Here is a 27,902-nt window from a genome sequence, read left to right on the forward strand (position 1 = left end):
TGATACTACCTTTCCTAGCACATTCACCATACTCTATTTCACATGCTACATAGCATAACTACAATATAAGCTAAAGTTAAAGGAGCTAACTGGACTTACAGGATCAGCAAGCACACTCACCTTGCCGCATGGCCTCAAACAAAATGGATTCAAATAGGCCACTCCCACACTTAAATACTTCCTCTTCCTGGATTTCCGAAGTGGATCTCTCCACCTGATCTCAAGGAGTTATGTACCCTGTTTAGTAGTTCCCCCTGCTGGCCCCCAACTGACATTACTTCTTCTCTTATAGATAAACTGGCTACATTTAATTGCTTCATCTGACATTTCCCTCACTGTCTTCCTCAAACTCTGTCCCCGCACTCCGAGTTCCCCCAGGAGTGAGACAGTTGATCTTGCTATGAATCCCCTACACCCCACTTCCACTGGACAAATCCTAGTCTTCCATCCTCGCTGCTCAGCTTCTGCTCCTAAGTCTGCATATCTAAGCTTTTTTCTTTCATAGGCTTCTTCCACTGAGTCTTCCCAAGGAACTGTCAGCTCAATGAAATAAACTATCTGTTGACTCACTGACCACAACACTATGTCAGGCCTCTGCCTGGTACAAACTATTTCCTGGGGAACAACAAGCTTTCCCCCTAAATCTACTTGCATTTCCCAATCACAAGCACCTTCTAGGCGGCCACACCCTTGCCTCTTCACTAACTTATCTCTTCTGTGTTTCTCCCCCTCACGGACAAACTGAATTACTAAATTCCTATCCTTAACACCTTCTGAATTCACCTGTCTTCGTTTCCCTTCGATGCCTGCAGCTAAACATTTCAACACCTGGTTATGTCGCCATGTATATCGGCCTTGTGACAAGCTAATTTTACAGCCTGACAAAATATGCTTTAAGGTTGCGGTACGTGAACACAATGGGCATGATGGGTCCTCATTTACCCGCAGTTTTAGGTTCTGGGGGGTTGGACTAGTTTGGATTATTGCAGAAAATAAGCTCTTTTGCAAACAAACATTTATGATACGTGAAGTTTTTCTTCAGCAAATGAACACTACCTTCATGACTATTGAAGCCTAAATGCAATCACCAGGAGTTAGACTACAAACAAACTACAATGTAGTCACATCACCACCATAACAAAAACTGTAAAGCTGTTTTCAGCGCGGCTCAGTATGATGGCATTCTGTAGTCTCATTTAGCCACTTGTTACAGCCACTTTTTTTAAGACACATTGAAGCTTAAAAGTTCACAAGTGGGGTATTCACTGATGTATTTTATGTTGTAGAACTAAACAAGAAAGTCTCTTAAGCTTGTGTGAACAACAGACCTTATTTCAGGCATCTAACCAAAAACCAGAAGTCAGAAAACCCACTGACTTTGAAAAGAAGGAAATGGGAGTGGGATAATGCTAACTGATTTTCCGGATAGCACTCTATTTGATTCCAGTCAGGAACCTTTGTTGCCTCTCCACGCTCCTGTGATAACATCCATGTCTGCCTGTGACTTCTTCTGCTGACATAAATGACGCCTGACCTTAATGCTGTGTGCAGAAGAAAAGCTGAATTTTACATCATTATCTAACAAAACAATCTCATTACAAGGTTCAATTAGCTTTTCTGGAGTTACTAATTAAATTTGAACAACTACAATGTCTTTGAGTACCTGAAGGAAGTGGTGAGGTCAAGACTCAACCTTCAATTATTATCATTATTATTATTATAATTTAATAGTAGTAGTTTTAATGTTTATGTTATTGTTGTGTGTCAGCATGATTTAACACCTTTCACTTCACTTGAAGGCTGTAACCAGCTCTGAAGGAAATGAAAGTGTGGATGAGGTAGTGGGGAAACCCCTTTATTTTCCTCTATAAGAGATGGGATGTTAGAGCTGCTGATTCAGTTTACAAAGCCCTGAGCAGCAACGTGCATCACTTAAAAGTCACAGATTCAGCCACTGAATCTTTAAAAATGGAGTTTAAAATGAAGAGCTTAAGATTATTTAAGAGCAAATCTCAGAGGAGCAACAGCAGGCGACCTTTAATGGAGCGTGAGAATACCAAAAACAACTGCATCATAGACGGTAAGTCTCTTTTATGTCTGTGGGTTTGCTTTGTTTGCATAGTTTACATGAATGAGTGAGCTTCTTTTCATTTACAGTATCGTTGTTATCTGATACCATCTGATTGTTACTGTGGCTTTATATTTCAGCACAGCTTGAGATGAGGCTGAGTTGTTCAAACATCATTTTATTTATTTATTTATTTTTATTAATTTTCTATATATATATATATATATATATATATATATATATATATATATATATATATATATATATATATATATGTATATACATATATCTATATATCTATATATATATATATATATATATTTTTTTTTTTTTTGTGATCAATTTTTTATTTATTCATTGCTTATACAATAGGGGAGGAGCATCCCCACAGCCAAAGAAAAAACAAACAATTATTTACATACTGGGGAAAACAAAAAAAGAAGAAAAATCTTCACATCCATGAAACCAGCAGAGCAAAACACCACCTGCTCCGATGCCTGCTCCACCCCTCCTTCCCACACCCTCCCGCTCCCACCAACCCACTCCACCCCCACCGCCTGCACCCCAACATGATGGAACCAAGGTAGAGAACCATGGAAAAAATAACTAAGTAAATATACATATATAAAAATTAAGAAAAAATTAAATATTTTGAAGACATACAGAACATACAGAATAAACAATCAAAACCATACCCCCCCCCCAGACCGTGCCATGTGATATATGTACATTTACATGATTACACACTAATGTGTTCAGTTTAAAGGGTTACATGTGTTATCATCCTTACATGTACCATTATACCCTATAGAATGAAGCATGCCTCAACAAAGGGAGACTTCAATCTGTGGGATTGCATTTAATAGAGGTCCCCATATATTAAGGAAATGCTCTGGTTTACCCTTCACATTATACATGATTCTTTCTGGGGTACAATATGAGGTAAGTTCATTCCACCAATGTTTCATCGACGGTGGTGATGCAGACTTCCAATTCACCATTATGCATTTTTTTGCTGCAGTCAATACTAACATAATGAATTTTTTTTCATGAACTGTAAATTTATTTAATCTGTTTAAATCCCCAAGAATAGCTACCAGGGGGTCTGGTTTGAGTATCTTTTGGGGAATCTTAGATATATTATTGTGAACATCTTACCAAAATAGTTTAAGATTGTTACAGTCCCATAACATATGGTATAGGTCACCTTCCCTGGTAGTGCATCTTGGCCAGGATGATGAATTTAATTAGTACATCTGTTTTAATCTATGAAAAGTATAGAAAGTGCGATGCAGGATGTTGAATTGGATGAGTCTGTGCTTTCTGCTGGTTAAAAAAGTCTGTGAATTTCTTAAAATTGTTTCCCATTCGGAGTCCGTATAATTAGCATTCAAGTCCTTTTCCCATTTGCACTTATATTTCAAGTGTTCCCAAACAATTATTAATGCATTTATAAAGTTTTGAGATCAGTCCAGTTAGTGAGTCAGAAATATTGATTATTTTTCCCAAGGGTGTGTCTCCAATTCTAGGGTAGTCATCACATAGATTCTTAGCCCAGTTTCTTATTTGTAAATATTTAAATAAATGTGAAGAAGGTAAATGATATTGATTACGAATATCACTGACTAGACCATCTTTACAGAGATCACCAAGAACTTGAATGCCACTGTCTTGCCTTATATTAGATATTCTATCAGACATGAACTCATGCTGAGGAAAGTTATTCCACAGGGGTGTCCTTACAAAGAGCATGTTTTTATGCCTATGAGGTTATGGCATTTCTGCCAGCACTCATAAGTGTGGATAATTATCAGGTTGGATGTAATTTTTCCCACTTGGGTTCCGATATAAGGAAGAGACTCTAAAGGTATATATTTTACAAGGTGTCATTCTATGTCCAACCATGACGCCGTTTGAGTCTTTTCATGGGACCAGTACCATACAGCTCTGAGTTGAGAGGTCAGATAGTATAATTTAAGGTCTGGCAAATTTAGTCCTCCTTTATTGATTGAAGCTTGCAAATTGAACATTTTGATTCTCACGTTTGTGTGACCATATAAAATTTGATATTACCTGATTAATTTCAGTAAACAACTTATTAGGGCATTTCAGAGGTATAGATTGAAATAAGTAAATACATTTTGGCAACACATTCATTTCAATAATGTTGACTCTTCCTATTAGAGACAGAGGCAGATTCTTCCATCTCTGCAAATCTTCCTGAGTATTTCTATGAGTGGGTGGTAATTCAATTTATGAATACAGATTAGGTCCTTAGATATACACAGTCCTCCAGTTTCCATTTAAACCTTGATATCAGGTCAGGAAGACCTGATCGAGTGGAAGTTCCTAAGGGCATGACATCACTTTTGCCTAAGTTTAACTTATACCCTGACAGCTGACTATATTCTTCTAATATTTCACACATCTGTGGCACTGAACTATTAGGGCTGGATATATAGATTAACAAATCATCTGCCTAAAGTGACAGTTTGCACTCTATCTCTCCTATTCGAATTCCTCTAATTTTGGGGTTTGAGCGAATGGCCGCCGCAAGCGGTTCAACAGCTATAGCAAACAGCAGGGGGGATAGTGGACATCCCTGTCTTGTGCCTCTCTTAAGGTCGAAAGGTCTAGATAACACACCATTTGTGGCAGTTTGAGCCTTGGGGGCTTTATATAATGTTTTAACATAATTTATGAACTTACTCCCAAAAATCATTTCTCTCATGGTTTGAAATAGAAAGGGCCATTCGATCCTGTCAAATGCCTTCTCTGCATCCATTGAGAAGACCAGTCTATCCTCTGAGGTAATTGAGGAGTCATGAATAAGGTGGAGTAGTTTACAGAGGTTATCAGAGCCCTGACAACCTTTAATGAAACTGTCTCCAGTCTCAGTGCCAGCAATTTTGACAGCACTTTAAATGACACACTGAGCAGAGAGAGGGGTCTGTATGAGCTACTCTGGTGTTCATCCTTGCCCGGTTTTAAAAAGCCCAAAAACCCAGTCACATTTGAGTTTTTCATGTTCAATGTCGGTTAAATGTGTTTCTTGTAAAAAGGCAATATCACATTTATGGCTTTTGAGATAGTTTAAAATCTTCTTCCGCTTTATAGGATTGTTAATACCCTTAAGGTTGAATGTAATTATGGTTAGTTTATTCATTAACCCATTGTTTCAAAAATAAATTTACATGCACTGTCTGGTATCCAAACCCTCCCCCAGCCCACCCTCCACACATATAAAGGACTGTTTAAACATAATTTTAAATACTATTTTCCTGGGTGTGTGTTTGTGAAATGTAAATATAGAACCTCAGAAGTTACAAAGTGCTAAAACAATGATGTGTTTTATACTTTAATGTTGCAGCTGGTAAAGATAGAGATCATTTTAATTACTTTATAAACTGCTGGGTAGCTACATCTATCATAATATATCAGAAATTACAAGTTAAAATTCATTCCAAAGATAAATGAAATATGGAGGGAAAAAAACATATTATAATAATAATGATAAACTTTATTTATATAGCACCTTTCAAAACACAGTTAAGTGCTTTTCAAAACCAAATAAAAGACAAAGCAATAAAAAAAGATAAAAGCAATAAAAATAGAATACAAATAACAAAGTTAAGACACACAACAATAAAATAGTTAAAATAATTGAAAGGCAGTTTTAAAGAAGTAGGTTTTCAGAAGTGATTTAAAAGATGAGACTGAGTTTGCAGCTCTGATCTCCTCAGGCAGGTCACTCCAAAGTCGAGGAGCTCTGACTGCAAAGGCTCTGTCACCTTTGTGAATTAAGCTTGACCTCGGACCAACAGGAAAAGATGCATCTGAGGATCTCAGGGTGCGAGAAGGCACATAGGGCAATTAAAGATCTGTTATATAATTGGAGCGAGGCCTCTCAGGGCTTTGTAGGTAATCAGTAAAATCTTAAAATCATTTCTAAAAGCAACAGGTAACCAATGTAGGGAAGCCAGGATTGGTGTGATGGGGTCATGTTTTCTAGTCCGAGTAGCAGAGTTTTGGATGAGCTGGAGGTGTGAGAGGGATTTTTTACTGATGCCAGAGAGCAAGGAAGTGCAATAATCTAAACGACTGGTTATGAATGCATGAATAACAGTTTCCAGATGTTTGCTGGAAAGGAATCATCTGATTCTCGAGATATTTCTGAGATGGAGGAAGCTGGATTGAACTACCAAATTTACATGTTTGTCTAAACTGAGGGATTGATCAAAAATGACACCAAGATTTCTGCAGTGTGAAGTTATTGAGTGGGACAGAGAACCAAGACTCTTTGAGATCTGAACGTTTGCACTATCTTGACGTATGATTAGTATCTCCGTCTTGTTGTCATTACACTGCAGGACATTTTGTGACATCCACTTGTGAATGTGAGGAAGGCAGTTTATCATTTTAGTCATGTTTTGATAGTTGTTAGTTGGGTCACAGTCATGTTTTGATAGTTGTTAGTTGGGTCACAGCTAAAATAGATCAGAGTGTCATCTGCATATAGAGTTTACAGCTCTTTTAAATTCTACACGTACATGTACATGTATTGACCTAATGGACTTGGTGGCACCTTTTAGGATGAAACGCGCTAAACCACTGACTGAACCATGGCTGAATGACACCACACGCACTCTCAGACGTGCATGTAGACGCGCTGAGAGAAAGTGGAAGAGAGATCGTCTTCAAATCTCTCTAGATATTTTAAGAAATAGTTTATCTGAATATCAGAGAGCTGTTAAAGCTGCAAAAACTAATTTCTTCTCAAACCTTGTGTCAAATAACAGCCATAAACCTCAGTTTCTTTTTAATACTCTTAATTTGCTTTTAAATACCTGTAATTCTACCTCAACTGTATCTTCTCCTGCACCATGTGAAAAATTTGTTAAATTTTTCAATGACAAGATTTCTGCCATCAGGTCCATTCCCTCTCCTCTGGCCTCTGACCCTGTTGCTTCCCCTGTAGCCCCAGTTATTTTTGAGGCTTTTGAGCAAGTGTCTCTTCCTTCTTTAACTAAAATAGTTCAGCAGCTACGGCCCTCCTACTGCCCCCTAGACAGCATTCCACCCCGTTTCTTCAAGGATGTTTTTATCACGCTGGGGCCTTGTATTGTCGACCTTATAAATTCTTCCTTGATGTCTGGCTGTGTCCCCGCTGCTTTCAAACATGCTGTGGTGCAGCCCCTCATCAAGAAGAATAATCCTGACCCTTCAGTTTTGTCGAGCTACAGACCTATTTCTAAGCTTCCTTTTTTGTCCAAAGTCTTAGAAAAGGTAGTGTATGAACAACTGCAGTCGCATCTGGACTTAAATGGCATTTCTGAAAAGTTCCAGTCAGGCTTTAAAGCACGCCATAGCACAGAAACAGCCCTTTTAAGAGTCTTTAATGATCTGCTTTTAATTGTTGATTCTGGTAACACTGCTGTTCTGGTGCTCTTAGACTTGACTGCAGCTTTCGACACAGTAGATCATAAGATTCTTTTATCACGTCTTGACCTGTGTGTAGGTTTTAAAGGTACAGCGCTCAAATGGTTTGAATCCTATTTATCAGAAAGGAGTTTCTCTGTTCACATGGGCCAGTATAGATCTGCTGCATCCTCACTCAATTGTGGGGTGCCTCAAGGTTCCATCTTGGGCCCCATTCTCTTCTCCATTTATATGCTGCCCCTGGGCGCTATATTTAGAAAGTACAATATAACATTTTATTGCATTGCAGATGACTTACAGATCTACTTTCCTCTTCAAACAAACAGCTCTGCCTCCATTGAAGTTCTGCTGAACTGTCTCAATGATGTTCACACATGGATGGCTTCAAATTTCTTGAACCTAAACAAATCCAAAACTGAAATTATTTTATTTGGCCATTCTGACCTTTTAGATGGCTATGACAGTGCCATTGGCCCATTAACTCCCTACTGTCACCCTGCTGCAAGGAACCTAGGAGTAATTTTTGACTGTGCCTTTAAATTTAAAAAACAGATTAGTTCAGTAGTCAAATCAAGCTTCTTTCAATTAAGGCTACTTAGTAAGGCAAAGCCCTACCTCCCTCCACTTGATTTTGAGAGGGCAATTCACGCTTTCATTACCTGTCATCTGGATTATTGTAATTCTCTTTATGCTGGATTGGACCAGCAGTCACTGAAACGCCTGCAGGCTGTCCAGAATGCAGCAGCCAGACTGCTGACAGGAAAGAAAAGACGTGATCATATCACCCCGATACTGGCCTCTTTGCACTGGCTCCCTGTCCAGTTTAGAGTTCAGTTTAAAATCTTATTATTTGTTTTTATTCGAATGGCTTAGCTCCATCCTATCCATCTGAGCTTGTTCAGCTTCACACGACAGCCAGAGCACTGAGATCAAGCAACCAGCTGCTGCTGGCCTGTCCCAGAACTAAACTTAAAAGCAAAGGTGACAGAGCCTTTTCCGTTGTGGCGCCAAATTTATGGAATACTTTACCATTCCATATAAGGGCAGCCTGAACTTTGGAACACTTTAAATATCTTTTAAAAACCTACCTCTTTTTGCTTGTTTTCACCTCTAGTTGAGACAGACATGTCTTTTACAGCGTTTATTTGTATTTTACCTGTACTCTAGTGTTGATGTTTTATTGTCTAAACCTATTGTTGATCTTATTGATAATTTTTGTGGTTTTTGCTATTCATTTATTCTTTGGATGAACTGTACAGCACTTTGGTCAACCCAGGTTGTTTTTAAATGTGCTATATAAATTAATTTTGACTTGACTTGACTTGACTTGACTTGCATACAAATGGAAACTGATATTATGCCTGTGTATAAGATGGCCAAGAGAATCGGACCTAGCACTGACCCCAAATGTACTACTAAAAAAGATAAATTACAAATACATCAATTTCTTTAATATTTTCTATTATTAAGTATTATTCATCTGTTTATTTATTTGACAAATTACTTACTTTGTATTCATATGTTTTCATATTTCATTATTTCCCATTTATGTTTACATTGATTTCTGTTTATTTAATTCCCTATTCATTTATTTTTGTTTGCAACCAATGGCTGTTAAGTGACACCATCAAGGCACGCCCCCTCTTTAATAAAAACTGAGATACATGTAAACAGAAAATAATAAACTGGGGGGGAAAAATCAAAATCAAAAACAAGGTTATTTATTTAATAGTTTAAAAATATTTTGTGTATTTATGATTTTTTTTTTTTTTTTCAAAATTACCTGTGCATTAATTTGATAATTGAGACTTTTATTTCTACTTCTTCTTAATGAGCTCTGCATGTGTTTTGGGTAAAATCCTTAAGCTGTAAAGCAACTAGTAACTAAGACTTTCAAATAGTTGTAGTGAAGTAAATAGTACAATACCTCCCTCTAGTGGAGCAGAGGTAGAAAGTGGCATGAGATTTAAAATACTCAAGAACAAGTACCTCACATTTACATCACACTCCACCTCTGGGTTTTACACTTGTAAGGAGTGAGTCAGCAGAAATGTGACATACATGTATATTTTATAATTTTATAGTGATATTTATTAGCGGCATGGTGGTACAGCGGTTAGCATTGTCGTCTTACAGCAAGAGGGTTCAAACCCTCTGTGTGGAACCCACATGTTCTCCCCGTGTCAACGTGGGTTTTCTCCCACAGTCCAAAGACATGCAGGTTAATTGGTGACTCTAAATTGTCCATAGGTGTGAATGTGAGTATGAATGGTTGTCTGTCTCTATGTGTCAGCCCTGTGATAGTCTGGCGACCTGTCCAGGGTGAACCCTGCCTCTCGCCCAGTGTCAGCTGGGATAGGCGGGAGCACAACCACGACCCCATTAACCTACTGTAACAATCTGACGTTTGACTCTTTCATAGGATGTGAAAAGGAGGAACAACGCCTGGAAAGTGAGGAACAATTCTCACTTCAGGAACTAGCTGAACTTCTGGGTGTGGACCTTGATGCCAGCAACACTGAGAATGGATCTTGTTGCTCAATGTGCCCTGAGTCCAATTCACGGCAGTATCACATTGTTCGCCTCATCCAACAATCTGTGAACCAGCACTTCCCAGAGCCGCCAGCCGATGTGGACAAGAACCTTCACCAGCACCTGATAGATGTGAAGGAAACTGTGCACAAAGAGCTTGTGAAGCTGGGACCCCGGTTGGAATCAGTGGGGTTGTCGGGACATCTGATTGGATGCTACCATCATCAGACATTTCGTCACCTTGATGCTCTGCTCCAAGACATCAGCTCCCCCCAGAGTTCCTTGGCGCTGATCAAGTGGGTCTTCCAAACATATCTGAGGTATCTATCTCTACATTTTACCTTCTGTATCTTTATTTACTTCAACTTCAGAGGGTATCAAGACTTTAACTGGAGCAGGCTTGTGTTAGAGAGAGGCTTTTATATTTATTTATTTATTTATTTTATTTTTTATAAGTACATTTGGTCATATTTTAGTGTGAAGCCTCCTTCGTTTCTGATGTTTGTTTCTGCATTAAGCTGTTAATTCGAACTTAAAGGCGCTGTATGTAAGAATGTGGCCAAAACGGTTACTGCACTCAAATTCAAAATACTGCAGCGAGTCGTGTCGGCCCCCCCTCCCCTACAGATTCGAGGTTGCTGCTCCGTGCTGAATTGCTGCGTGGTGCTCCGGCGTCCGGCAAAAATAGAAGTCCTGCGTATCTGTTGCAGAGGGCTCCGGAGTGCCGCAGCTGAGATGGAGCCGGAACGCAGCACAGCCGCAGCCGATGGAAACACACACATTGACTAGAACTGAATCCTATCGGCTCCGCTGCCGTGCCGGAGCGCAGACGCAACCAACACACATCTGGTGGAAATTGGGGGTGATTTGTTTGCCCACAGGCGGCTGCCGTGGCAGGGCCGTGTCACCGCGTCCTTGATCTTCGGTTTTCCAGCGGACCGTTCGAGCAAGTCCGGCTTCTCTGCTGCTAACGCTGCTGCCGGGATACAGCGGAGGAGGAGCCGACTGCTAATGCTATGTACCTGGACACTGCTAATGCTGCTTGCCGTGCTGCTAACGTTTGTTTCTCAAAAAAATCAGTCGGGTCGATGACCCACCTGCACATGGGCTACAATGTATGATCGAAAATGAATAACAGTTGAAAGTATTCGAAATGTCTATCCCCGTCTAGCTATGATGCTAGTTAGCCAACTTTGGCTAAAGTTTACCTGTCAAGGAGAAGAGTAGCCACTTCGACATCCGATTTCAAATTATTCTCCACTTTCAACCGTCTCCACCGTTCAAAAGCATCTCCTATATAGACCCTCGCTTTGCCTCAAGTTTTGTCTTGACATTTTTGGGAATCATAAGGAGGTTGTTCGGGTTTAGTCGCGCCGTCAGCCATCGTAGCTCAGTCGTAACTGTAACTGATGCTGAGACTCTACTGACTGCGTGACTGGTAGGGCTGTCCTGAATACCATTTTTTAACATTCGGACCTGCAGCAGAATTTATAACGAATATTCGAATATTCGTTCACGGGTGGGGGGTGACTCTGGGGTTTTTTCGGACCTAATTGTTTTGCAGAGTTTTGCACAGCGGCGGCCAGATCTTTGCTCAAAAACCACAAAAAAATGTGATGGCACAACAGTCTCCTTCAGTACATTATTCTATGCTTTCTTTTGATTTTCACATTGGCTAGTCATCCTGTTTAATTTGTCTTCTGATTAAATCGGAACCTTTGAAACTAGTTGTAGGAAGCTTCTGCAAGTAATTGGTTGCTGGCAGACACTCTGAGCTGCAATAAAATGGTTAATCAGCAGTGCCGTGCACTGTAGAGCCGATGCGCTGCTGGTTCTGCCGGCCTGAATAGAATATAATGTCTATAGCCTTACTGTTGTGTGTACAGCCTTTATAGACTGAGCTGAGTAGTGATGTGCGGGTCGACCCATAACCTGCGGGACCCGCAAATGGACCTGCAGGTCGGGCAGCAGTGATCGTCTGTTAAATCGGTCTGTAAATGATATTTTGACATTATTATTAATCTATAATCTATTACTGTCATGGCGTCCGAAGGTAGTGATGCGTTGAACAGATGACAGTCCGCGGTCGTTTTCAAAACACACTTGTGTCACGCACTCCAAAAGAAACTTGTTGAAACTTTAAACAATAATTTATTGTACAAAACGGGGGAAACAAACATTGACAAAAACGGTTCCATAAATCATATTAAATTCAAAAGATAACGAATAAACAGCTACAAGTTAGAGGGAATAGTGATGAAGTGGTAAAACTTGGCATTGATCCACAGCCTCAGACGGATGCGCTCAAGCGTGCCGTGCACAAGCTCAGTTGGTAGGATACTATATTTTCACATTTTTAACAATGCAATTTAAAAGTTTTGTTTTTTATTGAAAACCTACATTTACCAAAACACAAAAAGACTACATTTAGCACCAAAAAAAAAAAAAAAAAAAAAAAAAAAGAATATCGAATAGCCTACCTAGAAACAAATATTTGAATATCCGAATATTTGGATACCGAACCCCCCAACCGCTCCAGCGCCTGTCATGGGCAGCCCACTCTGACATCTCTCCACTCAGTGCATGTATAGTTCCAGCTTGTGCATGTGTGTCTTCGGACCTGTGTGTAATTGACAAACAGAGTGAAAAATTGAATTTCCCCTCGGGAATTAATAAAGTATATATAAAAATAAATAAATACTTCCTGTATCTGTTTCAAAATTAAAGGACAGAATCCACTCATTTTATAACAAGGCTTTTATTGTGAAACATAGACTTGCATGAGTCCCATAAGGTACTTTAAATGTAGCTACTGCCATCTTGTGGCCATTGGACATTACTACAAAATACAGTTTGTCTGGGACATTAAACACAAACAGATACCCAAAGTGACTGACATAGAACTACAACACTTAAATGAGTGAATCCAACAAATTTTGAAGACAGCATGATTGTCTGCTGGTCGCGACCCCATTATTTGAACTTTGAGCTGATATTTAGGCTTTTATTCGAATACCAGCTATTATTTGAGAAAAATACAGTACTTATTTACAAAAACTTGTTTTGTGCATAATGAATAATTTGATATTTTGGAGAATGCTTCACTTCCTTGCTACCTTAAATGAGAAGACTGATATCACTCTCTTGTCTATTGCCAGAAAACAGCCAGCGTAGTTTAGCTGAAAGACTGGAAACAGGGGAAAACAGCTAGCCTAGCTCCGTCTAACCCAAACTGTAACAAAGGTGGGCGTATTTTGCTTTTAGTGGACAGAGTCAGGCTCACTGTTTCCCCCCATTTCCAGTCTCTGTGCTAAGCTAAGTTAATCCCCTGCTGGCTGTGGCTTGTAAAAAGACAAGTATAAAAGTGAAATCAATTTTCTCATCCAAACATGCATGAAAACAAACTCTAATTTTTACTATCGACCCACTGTATTCTGAATAACTCGTGCTTTCTGAACAGTATAATATTCAGAGGTGAAACTTGCAGCTGCTCAGTTCTGACGTTGGTATTTGTGGTACTTTCCTAGTCAGGATCTGCTCGGTCACCCTGACCTTCAGAAAATGGATCCCATAAAAGAAGTTGACCTCTTGCTGCTCACAGAGTGGGTCGAAAAGGCAAAGGACAAACTGCTTGAGAATGTGCAGGTAAGAATACTGACTCTCTTCTGCTTGTACTTGGTCTTACAATTCAAAACCTTCATCATGTGAACAGATACTACACATTAATTCAGTCCTCTACCCCTTTTTTGACATATTCATTATGTGCCTTTGTGTAATGGAATCATGGGAACAGATTTATTCCCAGGAGCACAACATATCTCTGTGGTGACATTGTTCCTTGGTAACAGGTGTGTGTCTATTGGACCTCAACATGAAGGACATTATAAAACCGATAAACAGATAAATGACAATGACTGTGACCAAACAAAAGCCACAAAATTCAGCCTCTGGCCAAGTAAACACTAAGACGTTATGTCATAGTGACCAACCTGTATTTTTCTAATGTATTTTTGTCTCTTTTTTTTTTGACCTCTTCCACAGACAGAGGTCAGAGGTCAGCTGGAGAAAATCCTGCAGATTAAGAGAGGAAACGAAGCCGATGACGAACTTCATCTGGACACTATTTTGGTACGTAGGGCAGCAGAAGTTAAAGGAGTGTCTGTTGTTGAAACACTGAATATTTATCTGCTTTACTTTTCTTTATTTATTGGTCTGTTTATTTGCTGCATAATAATATTATTTCTTTTTTTTCTCTCTAAGTGCATCGAGGCCATGCCCAAAGAAGCACAAAAAATCAGCCCCAAACTGTCTGACCGTCTGCAGGAGGTTTGTTTCCAAGAGCTGCTTTTGTTTCTGAAGAGGTGAGATTAACTAAACAGATTTACATCCAGACTTTATGAACATTAACATCACCATTTAAAGTCGGAACTTTGCACGTTGAACACGTCATGTTTTCTCTGGTTTGTAGCTACTCTGCTACGCAGACTGAGAGACTTGGGGAAATGGCAAAAATGGACAACCCAGAGATGAAATGCTTCTTCCAGACTTTGAACAACTGTAAAAATCTCAAGTGAGTAACTGAGCACTTCTGTCTCTTTGCTAGATATGAATTTAGTTCAACTTAAACTTGTTACTGTTCCTTAAAGACAAGGTTGATGTTTTGTAAGAAAAAACAAATATGATTATGATGATGATAAACGTTGAGTATATCTACATTATATTCATGATATTTCCTCTCAGGCTGCACGTCCAAAATAAAGGCACCCTTCTTGAGGAAGCTGTGGCAGTGCTTGAAAACCTGGAGGATTCCACAGTGAAACTTGTGATGGAAATCGTAGCTGACATCACAGAGGTAACTGTTCAACATAATCACAAATACGCTGTTTTCTTACATTTCTAAGGAGCCATATATTTCTGTTGAGAAACATGAAACTAACTTTGATGTTTTGTCACAGAGCCACCTGAAGAAATACTTCAAATCGGAGAACAAGGAATTCTTCCTCTTGATTGACGAAGTAAGGAATCATTTCTCCGAGTTTTCCTGCTTTCAGGACATACAAAAGGTACATTAAAAATCTTTATTCTATTTATCTTTTTACCATTTTGAGTCTTGTATAGTCTCTGTTTTCCCCTAGCCGGTAGGTGTGAATGGTTGTGCAAAAAAAAAGCATTCATTGCAGCCATTTTTCCGATATCTTTGTGTCTACATGCTGTTGTCTTTCTTAACAAAAACTAAACAGTGTCTGTCTCCAACTTTGTGTCTCTCAGAGAGTGATGGACGACGTCTACAAGCTCATCACTCACAGTTACCTGAAACATCTAATCCAAAACAGCCAGAGCAAACTGAGGAGGTGCTGGAGTCCTGATTTTGAACAAACAGTTGCTGAGGATATGAAGTGGCTACATATAACCATCTCAGACCTGGTGAGATCAACAGCCTGCTTATTCTTATGTTCTCTATAATGACATTAACCCATTAGCAGCTGGATAAAGTCTTAATTTTACTGCTCTGTGTGTGTGCTGTGTTGTATCAGGCTCCTGGTGTTCAAGAGTGGAACCTCATGTTGCTGAAAGTCACAGAGCTGGTGGAGTGTAAGAGCACTGACACGATGAAGCTCACAGTTGGAAGTATGCAGAAAAAATGTCTCACACGGAGGTAAATTATTCTGATGACAGATGTTTGTTACACACACCTGTGTCCATTTATTCCAGTAATGTTACCCTTGTTCTCTGTGTGCACTAAAAGTTTATAATCAGCTGTGACATTGATGTTTTTCTTCCTCTTTCATTCAATTATAACTATTTTTACAGAGATACACTAAACTACAGTGTTACTCAGACACCAGAATTGTTACTTTTGAAATAGTTTGCGCCCCAGGAGAAGAAAGTTTAGGGTCCGTACACATGCAGCGTCTTTAACCTCCTGGAGAGTGCGAGGTCTGGCACTAGGTGCTACTCTTATGCCTCTTGGGTAGGGTGACCATATTTTGATTTCCAAAAAAGAGGACACTCGGCCCGGCCACGACATAGCCTACTTAAATGATACTCGCAGTTTACTCAAAGATGCCTTATAATTTTAATATATTTAAAGTTTATATGTATGGATAGAAAATTGAGTTATATTACAAAATAATATCTCTCAACGACAGAAATTCAGATAGGCCCCTATAGATAGGGGACACATGCACACACTAGAGTGTGGCTACCCGACCCGAGCCCGACGGGTCCCGACGGTAGGCATCCCCGACGGGTCGGGCCGGGTTCAGTCAAAAATGTATAAATTGTATTCGGGCTCGGGTCAGATTCGGTCAGCTTTCATTGAAAATGTAGTGTAAAAATAAATAAAATCCTATTGTCTGTCCTGTTTATTGCTTGGGCACTGTTATTTACGTGACAACACCTGAACAGAACACACACACACACATTGGCTGTTTGTTTCTACCTCTCCCCTCGCTGGAAGCCTCGGACCTTCTGCCGCCCGCTCCTGTCTCAAACACAGAGGTCTCCCTTTCCGCGGAGCACCCACGGCGCACGCCCGGCCTGTTAAATAGCCTGTAACCATAACAACTGTGTGACACAAACTCAGTGCTTTAGTAATTAAATAATGTTGGGCTCGGTTCGGTTTCGGACATAACAAAACAGAATAACTGTCGGGTTCAGACAGAAATATGCAGCCCGTGCAGCACTCTTACACACACACACACACACACACACAAGGAAAACCGGACATTATCATCAATTTATAAACACCGCTCGGACGCCCCGGACAGGACGTGAAAAGTGGACACGTCGTGGCAAAAGAGGATGTTTGGTCAGCCTACTCTTGGGGCCGTACACATGTTGCATTTTTTGCACCCTCAAACTATTAAGTGTGTTGCAGAATGGATTGAACCCAAAAGCCCAATTGATAAACTGAATGTCCAGCATCTTTAATCAAGTCCAAAAAATCAGTAAATAGACAGCAAACAAATACAAGGTGAAAGATGGTCTTTATGAAGGTGGACTTGTGACAGAGTGAGGCTGTGTTTTTGGGCTGGACCTTTTAATAATTTGCAGCATTAGTTTTCTTACCTTTCAGTCCAGAAGTTCTGATTTCACTTAAACCCTCTCTGGACTTCTTAAACTTGATTTTTTTGATGTTGTTGCTGTCAGCATCTAGTGGCCATTCGTGGAACTGCATCTCACTAACTCTGTTGTTTTATCTGCAGTGAGGACCTGGAGCTCCTGCCCGCATTGCTCCAATGGAACAGACTTTCTGGAAGGCAGGTTAAGGAGGTGCTGAAGGTCCTGGAGGTCCTCCCAGGCTATGAACCCAGACCGTTTTGGCAATCCGTCTCCACTATGAAGAATTAACATTCTTTGCTGGCTTGATGCTAATGGCTGAACTCACCGGGTTGCCAAAGTGGCTCTGCTATTGCACGCCACACCAGCATTCTTCCTTTGTTTGTTACACTGGAAATATCAAAAAGACTGCGGTTGTGTTGCTTTACAGCTGTCCATGGCAGTAGATTGCTCAGTGTTCCTATTGGTCAAAGTGATGGCTATTACACACAGAGTGTGTATGCACTTTTACCACTCTGTTGTACATCTGTGGTGTAACGACCCTCATAGTCGTTCACAGTCTGTCAACACCATAGGACGGCCATATTGGGCTTCTTCTTCTTCTTCTTCTTCTTCTTTTGATTTCATTGGCGGTTGGCAAACAGCTTTCAGGTGCATTACCGCCACCCACTGAACTGGAGTGTGGACTAGGTATCTAAATTATCTCTTATGTATTCATATTTATGTATGTCAAACAAAACAAACAAAAGAAACAAAATTCACTTAACATCAAATAACCCAGCCTTATATTCTATTCATTAATCTAGTTGATCTTAAAAAATTCATTCGCTGTTTCCAGCACCTGAAGATTTTCGTAATGTGTTAATGATATTGACTTGACTGCAGTTTTGTTTCTTCTTTTGATCAATACAGCCTATTAATTTATTTTGATCTAACGCCCATAGAGAAGTATGAATTCTTAAAAGACAAAGTCACATAATTGTGTTTCAATATTTATGGAGAAATCAGGTCTAGAACCGAAAGGAAATTGTTTAACTTCCCTCTCCCTTTATTTATTTATTTATTTTTGTTATTTATTGTTTTACTTTTAATATGCTCTGACTACTTCCAAAGGCTGTGCCAACAATGATATTACAAGTAACTAATAAAAGAAATAAGCAAAAGAGTTCATTCAATTCAAATAAACACAAGAAGTTTGTGCTCTAATAAAAAAAAAAAAAAAAAAAAAGGGATCAGCGCTCAGTGAATAATCCTCCTAAGCCCTACGATAAGCTATTATGGCAAGGCTTAACTATACAGACCCGTGAGCAGTGATAACTAACATGTCTTTGGGGTCATCGGGTGGGAACCTCCTTTCACCGGTGTTTCGTCTAGTTAGTCCCACGACACCTCCAGGAGGCTAGACAGTGATCTCTGGCGTCCCAGAGACACTCCCCTAATGCCAGGTCTCACTGCTCCCCACACTAACCGAACAACCTCCTTTACCTTACCTATACTACCACAGAGGAGGTAGACCCAGGGAAGGAAGCCTTGTTAGGCTATCACACTCCCCCGCCGGGTTAGGCTGTACAGTCTACCTCCCCAGGACGAGCCCTCACAACAATGACACCTCCAGGAGGCTGGACAGTGATCTCAGCCCAAACAGCACTGCCAACTTTAACCAAGCCCAGGCTCCGTTTATGCGAGCTCCAGGCAGAAGCAATGCTGATACTACCTTTACTAGCACATTCACCATACTCTATTTCACACGCTACATAGCATAACTCCAATGTGAGCTAAAGTTAAAGGAGATAAATGAACTCACAGGATCAGCAAACACACTCACTTTGCAGCATCGTCTCAAACAAAATGGATTCAAATAGGCCACTCCCACACTTAAATAACCTTCCTCTTCCTGGATTTCCTTCTTACTTACACATGGCTTTCTCAGCCCAAACAGCACTGCCATCTTCAACCAAACCCAGGCTCCATACATGCGAGCTCCAGGCAGAAGCAATGCTGATACTAGCTTTCCTGTCACATTCACCATACTCTATTTCACACACTACATAGCATAACTACAATATAAGCTAAAGTTAAAGGAGCTAACTGGACTTACAGGATCAGCAAGCACACTCACCTTGCCGCATGGTCTCAAACAAAATGGATTCCAATAGGCCACTCCCACACTTAAATACTTCCTCTTCCTGGATTTCTCCTGACAGGAAGTGGATCTCTCCACCTGATCTCAAGGAGTTATGTGCCCTGCTTAGTAGTTCCCCCTGCTGGCCCCCAGCTGACATTATTTCTTCTGTAATAGATAAACTGGCTGCATTTAATTGCTTCATCTGACATTTCCCTCACTGTCTTCCTCAAATTCTGTCCCCGCACTCCGAGTTCCCCCAGGAGTGAGACAGTTGATCTTGCTATGAATCCCCTACACCCCACTTCCACTGGACAAATCCTAGTCTTCCATCCTCGCTGCTCAGCTTCTGCTCCTAAGTCTGCATATCTAAGCTTTTTTCTTTCATAGGCTTCTTCCACTGAGTCTTCCCAAGGAACTGTCAGCTCAATGAAATAAACTATCTGTTGACTCACTGACCACAACACTAAGTCAGGCCTCTGCCTGGTACAGACTATTTCCTGAGGAACAACAAGCTTTCCCCCTAAATCTACTTGCATTTCCCAATCACAAGCACCTTCTAGGCGGCCACACCCTTGCCTCCTCACTAATTTATCCCTTCTGTATTTCTCTCCCTCACGGACAAACTGAATTACTAAGCCCCTATCCTTAACACCTTCTGAATTCACCTGTCTTCGTTTCCCTTCGATGCCTGCAGCTAAACATTTCAACACCTGATTATGTCGCCATGTATATCGGCCTTGTGACAAGCTAACTTTACAGCCTGACAAAATATGCTTTAAAGTTGCGGTACGTGAACACAATGGGCATGATGGGTCCTCATTTACCCACAGTTTTAGGTTCTGGGGGGTTGGTAACACATCGTATGTAGCCCCTACCAGGAATCTAATACGATTCTCCTCCATACTCCACAGGTCCCTCCAACTAAGCTTCCTCTTCTCTACACTTTCCCAATTCAACCACTGTCCCTGTTTAGCCTGGGCCACTACCTTTGCACCCCTTACTATCTCTTCCTGTCTGTGTATCTGTTCTACAACCAGCTTTCTTTTATCTTTGAGGCCTGCTGTATTCCATACCGGTTTACCTGAGCCAAGCCCCAGGCCTCCCCGGCCAAACTGAACATTACCTACAATCTCTGCATGCCTAAGAGCTGCCTCTGCCTCCTGAACTGCCGATCTTGGGTTCCACTTCCTCCCCTTGGTTGGATTTGGAACCACACTCCTAACTACCACGTCCTTACTCCCACATAACAAGAGCTCTGTCCTGACCTTGGTACATTTAAATTCCTCTGTTAAACTAGATACTGGCAGCTGAAGTATCCCTTTTCCATACAATGCAACACTACTTAGGCACCTAGGAGCGCCCAACCACTTCCTAATGTAAGAGCTAACCGACCTTTCCATTCTCTCCACAACAGATATTGGAATTTCATAAACTGACAATGGCCACATTAACCTAGGATATAGCCCAAATTGCAAACACCACAACTTCAACTTTCCTGGAAGTTCTGATTTATCTATTCTATCCAATCCTTCAGCCACATCTTTTCTAAATTTCACCACCTGTTCCTTATCATTCAACTCCACATTGTACCACCTACCTAAGCTCTTTACTGACTTTTCCCTAATTGTTGGGATTTCCTCATCATCTATGACAAACTTCCTATCACTTAACTTCCCTCTACATATCGAGATGCTTCTAGATTTACTAGGCTTGATTTTCATGCTGGCCCACTTGAGGTTCTTATTTACCTTCTCTAGTAGCCTCTTTGTACATGGCATTGTTGTGGTCACCAGTGTCATGTCATCCATGTAAGCCCTAACTGGTGGAAGATGCAACCCATTCTGCCGTCTCTCCCCACCTACCACCCACTTAGAAGCCCTGATGATTACTTCCATTGCCATAGTAAATGCTAATGGAGAAATTGTACACCCTGCCATGATGCCTATTTCTAGCCTCTGCCAACCTGTTGTGAAACCTGCTGTACTTAGACACAACCTAATATCCTGAAAATATGCTTTCACTAAGTTCAAGTGATTTTATAAACTGACGACGACGACAACGAAAAACAACTAACTAACAAGTAACTGAGAATATATTCAGCAGAAATACTTTGGAGATCTGGCATAGAATTAAAAAGCATTGTGAAATGAAGAATGACCTAATTGCACTGAGCGAGATAAAGGAGGATCCCGAATTTACACCTAATAAACAGGATGCACTGTTCAGTATATGGGCACAAAGAGGACTGACCATATTTAGACAGTGTCTGGATGATAATGGAGTAATGCCATTTGAAACTTTAAGGAAACATTATGATTTATCACACTCCCACCATCTTCGTTATTTGCAAACGAGAAGTTATATCCATGACAGTAAGATAGGAAGAAAGACCAAAAGTGAACTTCACCCACTTGTTCAATTTTTGCTAAAGAACTATAACAATGTTAGAGTACCACATCAAATTTCAGCAGTGTATGCTATTCTAGAAAATAGCTACAAGCAGCAAGACACAAGGGCCAAATTAAAATGGGAAGAAGAACTCAACATACATATAGCAGAGGAAACGTGGAAGCAAATGAATCGGAATGTACATACAACTACAGCATCTCCCTATTGGAGGGAGTATGCATGGAAAATACAATCACATTACTTCATAACACCAGTGCAACAAGTTAAATATAATCGTAAAGTACTATCAAACTGCTGGAGGGAGTGCGGCGAATCTTATGCTAAATTTAGTCATATCTTTTGGTTTTGCCCATCATTAAAATCATTTTGAATAATATACAGAATTAATATTATTTTAAAGGTTGACATTCATCTGAATACAGATTTTGTGCTGTTGGGTAAGACAGTTGAAAAAAAATACGAAATGAAAATGATAGATATTTGTTAAGGGTTCTGCGTGTAACTGCACTGAAACAGGTAACAAGGAACTGGCTTCAAAAAACATGTCCTGTGATTGATAAATGGAGAGATACTGTTCAACAAATATATAATATAAACTAAGAGGTAACCTGAAATTATTTGATAAAAGATGGTCTAAGTGGTTGATGTATTATAATGTGGTTAAAGAGTGATTACTGAAGTAATGAGTCTTGGTTCCTCATATTGAGGCAGACAGTCATTTGGGGGAGCACTATATGTGCCTTGCTTTGAGTAAGGCTTTGTTTTTGTTTCTGTGTTCTTGTTTTCTTTTTTTTCTTTTGTTTTGCTTGTTGTTGTTTTTTCTCTCTCTTTTTTTGTGTGTGTGTTTGTTTCTTGTTAATATTGAGGTAGATGAGAGACCTCGATAAGGGGAAAAATAGACTTATGAAATAAGATTTTCTTAGGTGGAAAAAGAATCAAGGATGTATTTGTTTTGTTTTTAATTCTTACTGTTATGAACTTGAGATTGACTGAGTACATGGAAATGAAATGTCAGTATTTTTAGTACTTATCTAGGTTTTTTGTTGTTATATTGATTGGTTCAACATATCACTGGGTGGTACACTTACTCACATCATGTCATTTTTATACACAGTAGATTGCAAAAATATGTACAATGTGTGAATAAAATGTGATGACAATAAAAAGTATTAAAAAATAAATAAATAAATAAATAAATAAATAATGATATTGACTTCCCCTAGCTTTCTTATTTCCTCCTTTAACACAGCTCTCTCTGTTATATATCTTTGGCAGTATAATAGAATATGGTCCACTGTTTCCTCCTCTCCACAATGTTCACACTTTCCTGTATCATGTTTTCTGATTAAAAATAAAGAAGTGTTTAACCCAGTATGCCCATTCCTTAATCTGGTCATAACTCTCTCCTCGGTCCTGTTCCGCCAGCCTGTTCCTGCACTCCCAACTACTGGTTTATGTTTGAAAAGGTACCGCCCTTTACTCTCCTTATTCCACTCATTTTGCCACCTCTTTCTGATCTGTCTCTTTATCGTCCCCTTGACTTCTGATTTGCTAATATTTACATGGAGTTTATGCTCACTCCTAAAAGCTCCTTTGGCTGCTCCATCTGCCCTCTCATTCCCTTCAGTCCCAATGTGTGCAGGAACCCACACAAAACTGACAGACAAGTGCATATGCTTGATTCTAAATAATGACATCATTATTTCATATAATAAGTCTTCTCTGCATGTGGTGTTGAAATAAAATAAACTTTTTAATGCTGCTGCTGAATCTGATAGTATCAATACTCTTTGTGGCCTGCTGTCTTCTACCCACTGCAATGCAATTATTATAGCCATATAGTGATCATTTCACTTGTAAAGACAGATAATTCATCAGAGAGTCTCTTCCTGCATACCACATTCACCTCAGGGATGACTACTGCCGCTGCTGTCCTGCCTGTCTCTGGATCTTTTGAACCATCTGTATATATATATGTAAATGACCATAGTATTTCTTTCTGATGTATGAATTTACACTATTAGTATTTTTCTTTTGTTTTTCCCAATCCAGGAGGCTCAGATCTACCTCTGCCTGTGACAGTAGCCAAGGTGGAACAGCTGGCAACACAACAGTTGGCGAAAAACTCAAATCCAGTATTCCCATCTCCCTTGCTCTCCTCTCAACAATCCATCCAAAGCTTTTCGTTTGCTTTTTCCCATGTTCCCAGCATGGCTCAGTTGTATTTATTGTCAGATGATTATTGTGACCTTGCAAATTTGCCCAGTATGTCATCATGATTTGCTGTCTTCTTAATTCCAGTGGCATCTCCCCCATTTCCACCTGCAACGCAGGTACAGATGTAGTTTTGAAAGCCCCACAACATACCCTCAGTGCTTGAGCCTGAATCCTGTCCAACCTTCCCAACAAAGACCTACATGCCGACTCACATGCAACACACCCATAGTCCAGCGCTTATCCTATTAAACCTGTATATATAGCTTTCAAAGAAGACCTGTCAGCTCCCCCACTCTGTACCCATGAAACACCTCATGACATTTATCACCTTTTTACATTTGTCACCAATTTTATCAATATGTACTTTCCAGGTGAGCGTTGAATCAAACCATACTCCTAGTAATTTGAATGAGTCCACCCTTTTCAGCTCCTTGTCATACAAATATAGTTTGACTTCTGGTTTAATTTTCTTCCTTGCAAAGAAAAGAGTATTTGTTTTCTCAACAGAAAATTTAAATCCCCATTTCAATGACCACTGCTCCACTCTTTTAATTGATTCCTGCAACTGTTTGACTACATATTTCACATTTCTTCCTCTTTTCCATAATGCTCCATCATCAGCAAACAGAGATCTCCCTATACTTTGGCCAATATCTTCATAAACATCATCAATCATTATTGAAAATAACAAGGGACTTATGACACTTCCTTGCGGTGTTCCATTATCCACACCATACCTTGCTGAAAATGTTTTCCCCACCCTCACCTCTATAGAACGTTCATACAAAAATTCCTTCACCCATCTGAACATTTTACCTGTTATACCTAAACTTTTCATTTTAATCAATAAACCTTCTTTCCACAATAAATCATATGCTTTTTCAACATCAAAAAATACTGCTACCACCACCTCCTTATTGACTTGTGCCTTCCTCACCTCTGTTTCTAGACATAGTATTGGATCCATTGTTCGCCTTCCTTTCCTTTGAAGGAAAGGAAGGCGAACTTCGATGTTGTTGTCAGACAAAACTGAAGTTATTGTTCTTGGCCCCAAACAACTCAGAGACTCTTTATCTGATGACATAGCTCTGGCCTCTAGCACTACCGTAAGAAACCTCGGAGTAACATTTGATCAAGACTTTTAATTCTCATTTAAAACAAACCTCACAGATTGCATTTTTTCATCTGTGTGATATTACGAAAATTAGGCCTATCCTGACCCGAAAAGATGCAGAAAAATTGGTCCACGCTTTTGTTACCTCAAGGCTGGATTACTGTAACTCTCTATTATCAGGTAGCTCTAGTAAGTCCTTAAAAACTCTCCAGCTAATTCAGAATGCAGCAGTACGTGTACTAACAGGAACTAAGAAACAAGATCATATTTCTCCTGTTTCAGCTTCCCTGCACTGGCTCCCTGTAAAATCCAGAATTGAATTTAAAATCCTACTGTTAACTTATAAAGCTCTAAATGGTCAAGCTCCATCATATCTCAGAGAGCTCATAGTGCCATATTATCCCACCAGAACTCTGCGCTCGGAGAATGCAGGGTTACTCGTGGTCCCTAAAGTCTCCAAAAGTAGATCAGGAGCCAGAGCCTTCAGCTATCAGGCTCCTCTCCTGTGGAATCATCTTCCTGTTACGGTCTGGGAGGCAGACACCGTCTCCACATTTAAGACTAGACTTAAGACTTTCCTCTTTGATAAAGCTTATAGTTAGGGCTGGCTCAGGCTTGCCTTGTACCAGCCCCTAGTTAGGCTGACTTAGGCCTAGTCTGCCGGAGGACCCCCCTATAATACACCGGGCACCTTCTCTCCTTCTCTCTCTCTCTCTCTCTCTCTCTCGTGTCCTATTACTGCATCTTGCTAACTCGGCCATTCTGGATGTCACTAACTCGGCTTCTTCTCCGGAGCCTTTGTGCTCCACTGTCTCACAGGTTAACTTCTATCACAGCGGTGCCTGGATAGCGTGACTTGTGTGGTTGTGCTGCTGCCGTGGTCCTGCCAGATGCCTCCTGCTGCTGCTGTTATCATTAGTCATTAGTCATACTTCTACTGTTATTATACACATATGATTATTGTCACACATGTATACTATCAGATATTAATACATACTTTCAACATATTGTACCACAGTAGCCAGAACTATAACTATAATATTATTACTTTCATTAATGTTGTTGTAAGCTATTGTCATTACCGTCTGTCCTGCATCTCTCTCTCTCTCTCTCTCTGTCTCATTGTGTCATACGGACTACTGTTAATTTATTATGCTGATCTGTTCTGTACGACATCTATTGCACGTCTGATCATCCTGGAAGAGGGATCCCTCCTCAGTTGCTCTTCCTGAGGTTTCTACCGTTTTTTTCCCCCGTTAAAGGTTTTTTTGGGGAGTTTTTCCTTATCCACTGTGAGGGTCATAAGGACAGAGGGATGTCGTATGCTGTAAAGCCCTGTGAGGCAAATTGTGAGCTTTATAAATGGTTGGTGTCATAGATTCAACAAGGTGCTGGAAACATTCCTCAGAGATTCTGGTCCATATTGACATGATGACATCACAGTTGCTGCAGATTTGTCGGCTGCACATCCATGATGAGAATCTCCCGTTCCACCACATCCCAAAGGTGCTCTATTGGACTGAGATCTAGTGACTGAGGCCATTGGAGTACAGTGAACTCATTGTCATGTTTGAGATGATGTGAGCTTTGTGACATGGTGCGTTATCCTGCTGGAAGTAGCCATCAGAAGATGGGTACACTGTGGTCATAAAGGGATGGACACGCTCAGCAACAATACTCAGGTAGGCTGTTGTGTTTAAACCATGCTCAGTTGGTACTAAGAAAATCTCCGCCACACCATTACACCACCAGCAGCAGCCTGAACCGTTGATACAAGTGTTGCACACTTGAGCACAAAGAAATACTCTCAGGCATGCATGAGTTTAAGATCCTTTACTTCTGTAAACACAGAAACACAGCACATCAGCACAACCACATCGCGACATGCAGGCTGGCTGGAGGTCCACTTATTAATCAGTTATTAAACTAACCAGTCCCGTTTCCTGACAAACTGACATTAAACAAAATATGCGCTTGTGCTTAAATACTTAGCTAACACACTGATAACATTTGGCACAACTCAAATCATATTTCAGTAGGTTACGCTTTTGCTATTGTAATTCGTCATTTACTCCTGTTAGGTAAAACAGCATGGGAGGAGGGTCTCTGTTTATCAGAGGATACTTGGGTTTCCATACTCAGATTGGTCAATTCATCCTCCCTCTGTTCAATTCAATCAGTCAATCAATTTTATTTATAAAGCCCAATATCACAAATCACAATTTGCCTCACAGGGCTTTACAGCATATGACATCCCTCTGTCCTTATGACCCTCGCAGCGGATAAGGAAAAACTCCCCAAAAAAACCCCTTTAACGGGGGAAAAAAACGGTAGAAATCTCAGGAAGAGCAACTGAGGAGGGATCCCTCTTCCAGGACGGACAGACGTGCAATAGATGTTGCACAGAACAGATCAGCATAATAAATTAACAGTAATCCGTATGACACAATGAGACAGAGAGAGAGACAGAGAGAGATGCAGGTAATAACAGTAGCTTACAACAACATTATTGAAAGTAATAATATTATAGTTATAGTTCTGGCTACTGTGGTACAATATGTTGAAAATATGTATTAATATCTGGCAGTATACATGCGTGACAATAATCATATGTGTATAATAACAGTAGAAGTATGACTAATGACTAATGATGGCAGCAGCAGCAGGAGGCATCTGGCAGGACCACGGCAGCAGCACAACCACACAAGTCACGCTGTCCAGGCACCGCTGTGATATGAGTTAATCTGAGAGACAGTGGAGCACAAAGGCTCCGGAGAAGAAGCCGAGTTAGTGACATCCAGAATGGCCGAGTTAGCAAGATGCAGTAATAGAATACGAGAGAGAGAGAGAGAGAAGGAGAGAAGGTGCCCGGTGTATTATAGGGGGGTCCTCCGGCAGATTAGGCCTAAATCAGCCTAACTAGGGGCTGGTACAGG

At 40.3% G+C, this 27,902-nt stretch overlaps 1 protein-coding gene across 1 annotated transcript; it reads left to right on the forward strand.

The window, feature by feature from the left end:
• The first annotated feature begins 1,922 nt into the window (after window positions 1-1,922).
• On the forward strand, window positions 1,923-18,075 carry LOC117267390 (exocyst complex component 3-like). Its single transcript, XM_078175325.1, has 11 exons — window positions 1,923-2,080; window positions 9,930-10,359; window positions 13,567-13,684; window positions 14,081-14,167; window positions 14,300-14,400; window positions 14,508-14,609; window positions 14,780-14,891; window positions 14,995-15,102; window positions 15,308-15,463; window positions 15,574-15,695; window positions 17,248-18,075. The coding sequence occupies exons 1-11, from the start codon at window positions 1,969-1,971 to the stop codon at window positions 17,390-17,392; spliced, it is 1,593 nt and encodes a 530-aa protein (XP_078031451.1). The 5' UTR covers window positions 1,923-1,968; the 3' UTR covers window positions 17,393-18,075.
• Window positions 18,076-27,902: the final 9,827 nt, after the last annotated feature.

Source organism: Epinephelus lanceolatus, chromosome 15, assembly GCF_041903045.1.
Source record: "Epinephelus lanceolatus isolate andai-2023 chromosome 15, ASM4190304v1, whole genome shotgun sequence".
Lineage (NCBI taxonomy): Eukaryota > Metazoa > Chordata > Actinopteri > Perciformes > Serranidae > Epinephelus > Epinephelus lanceolatus.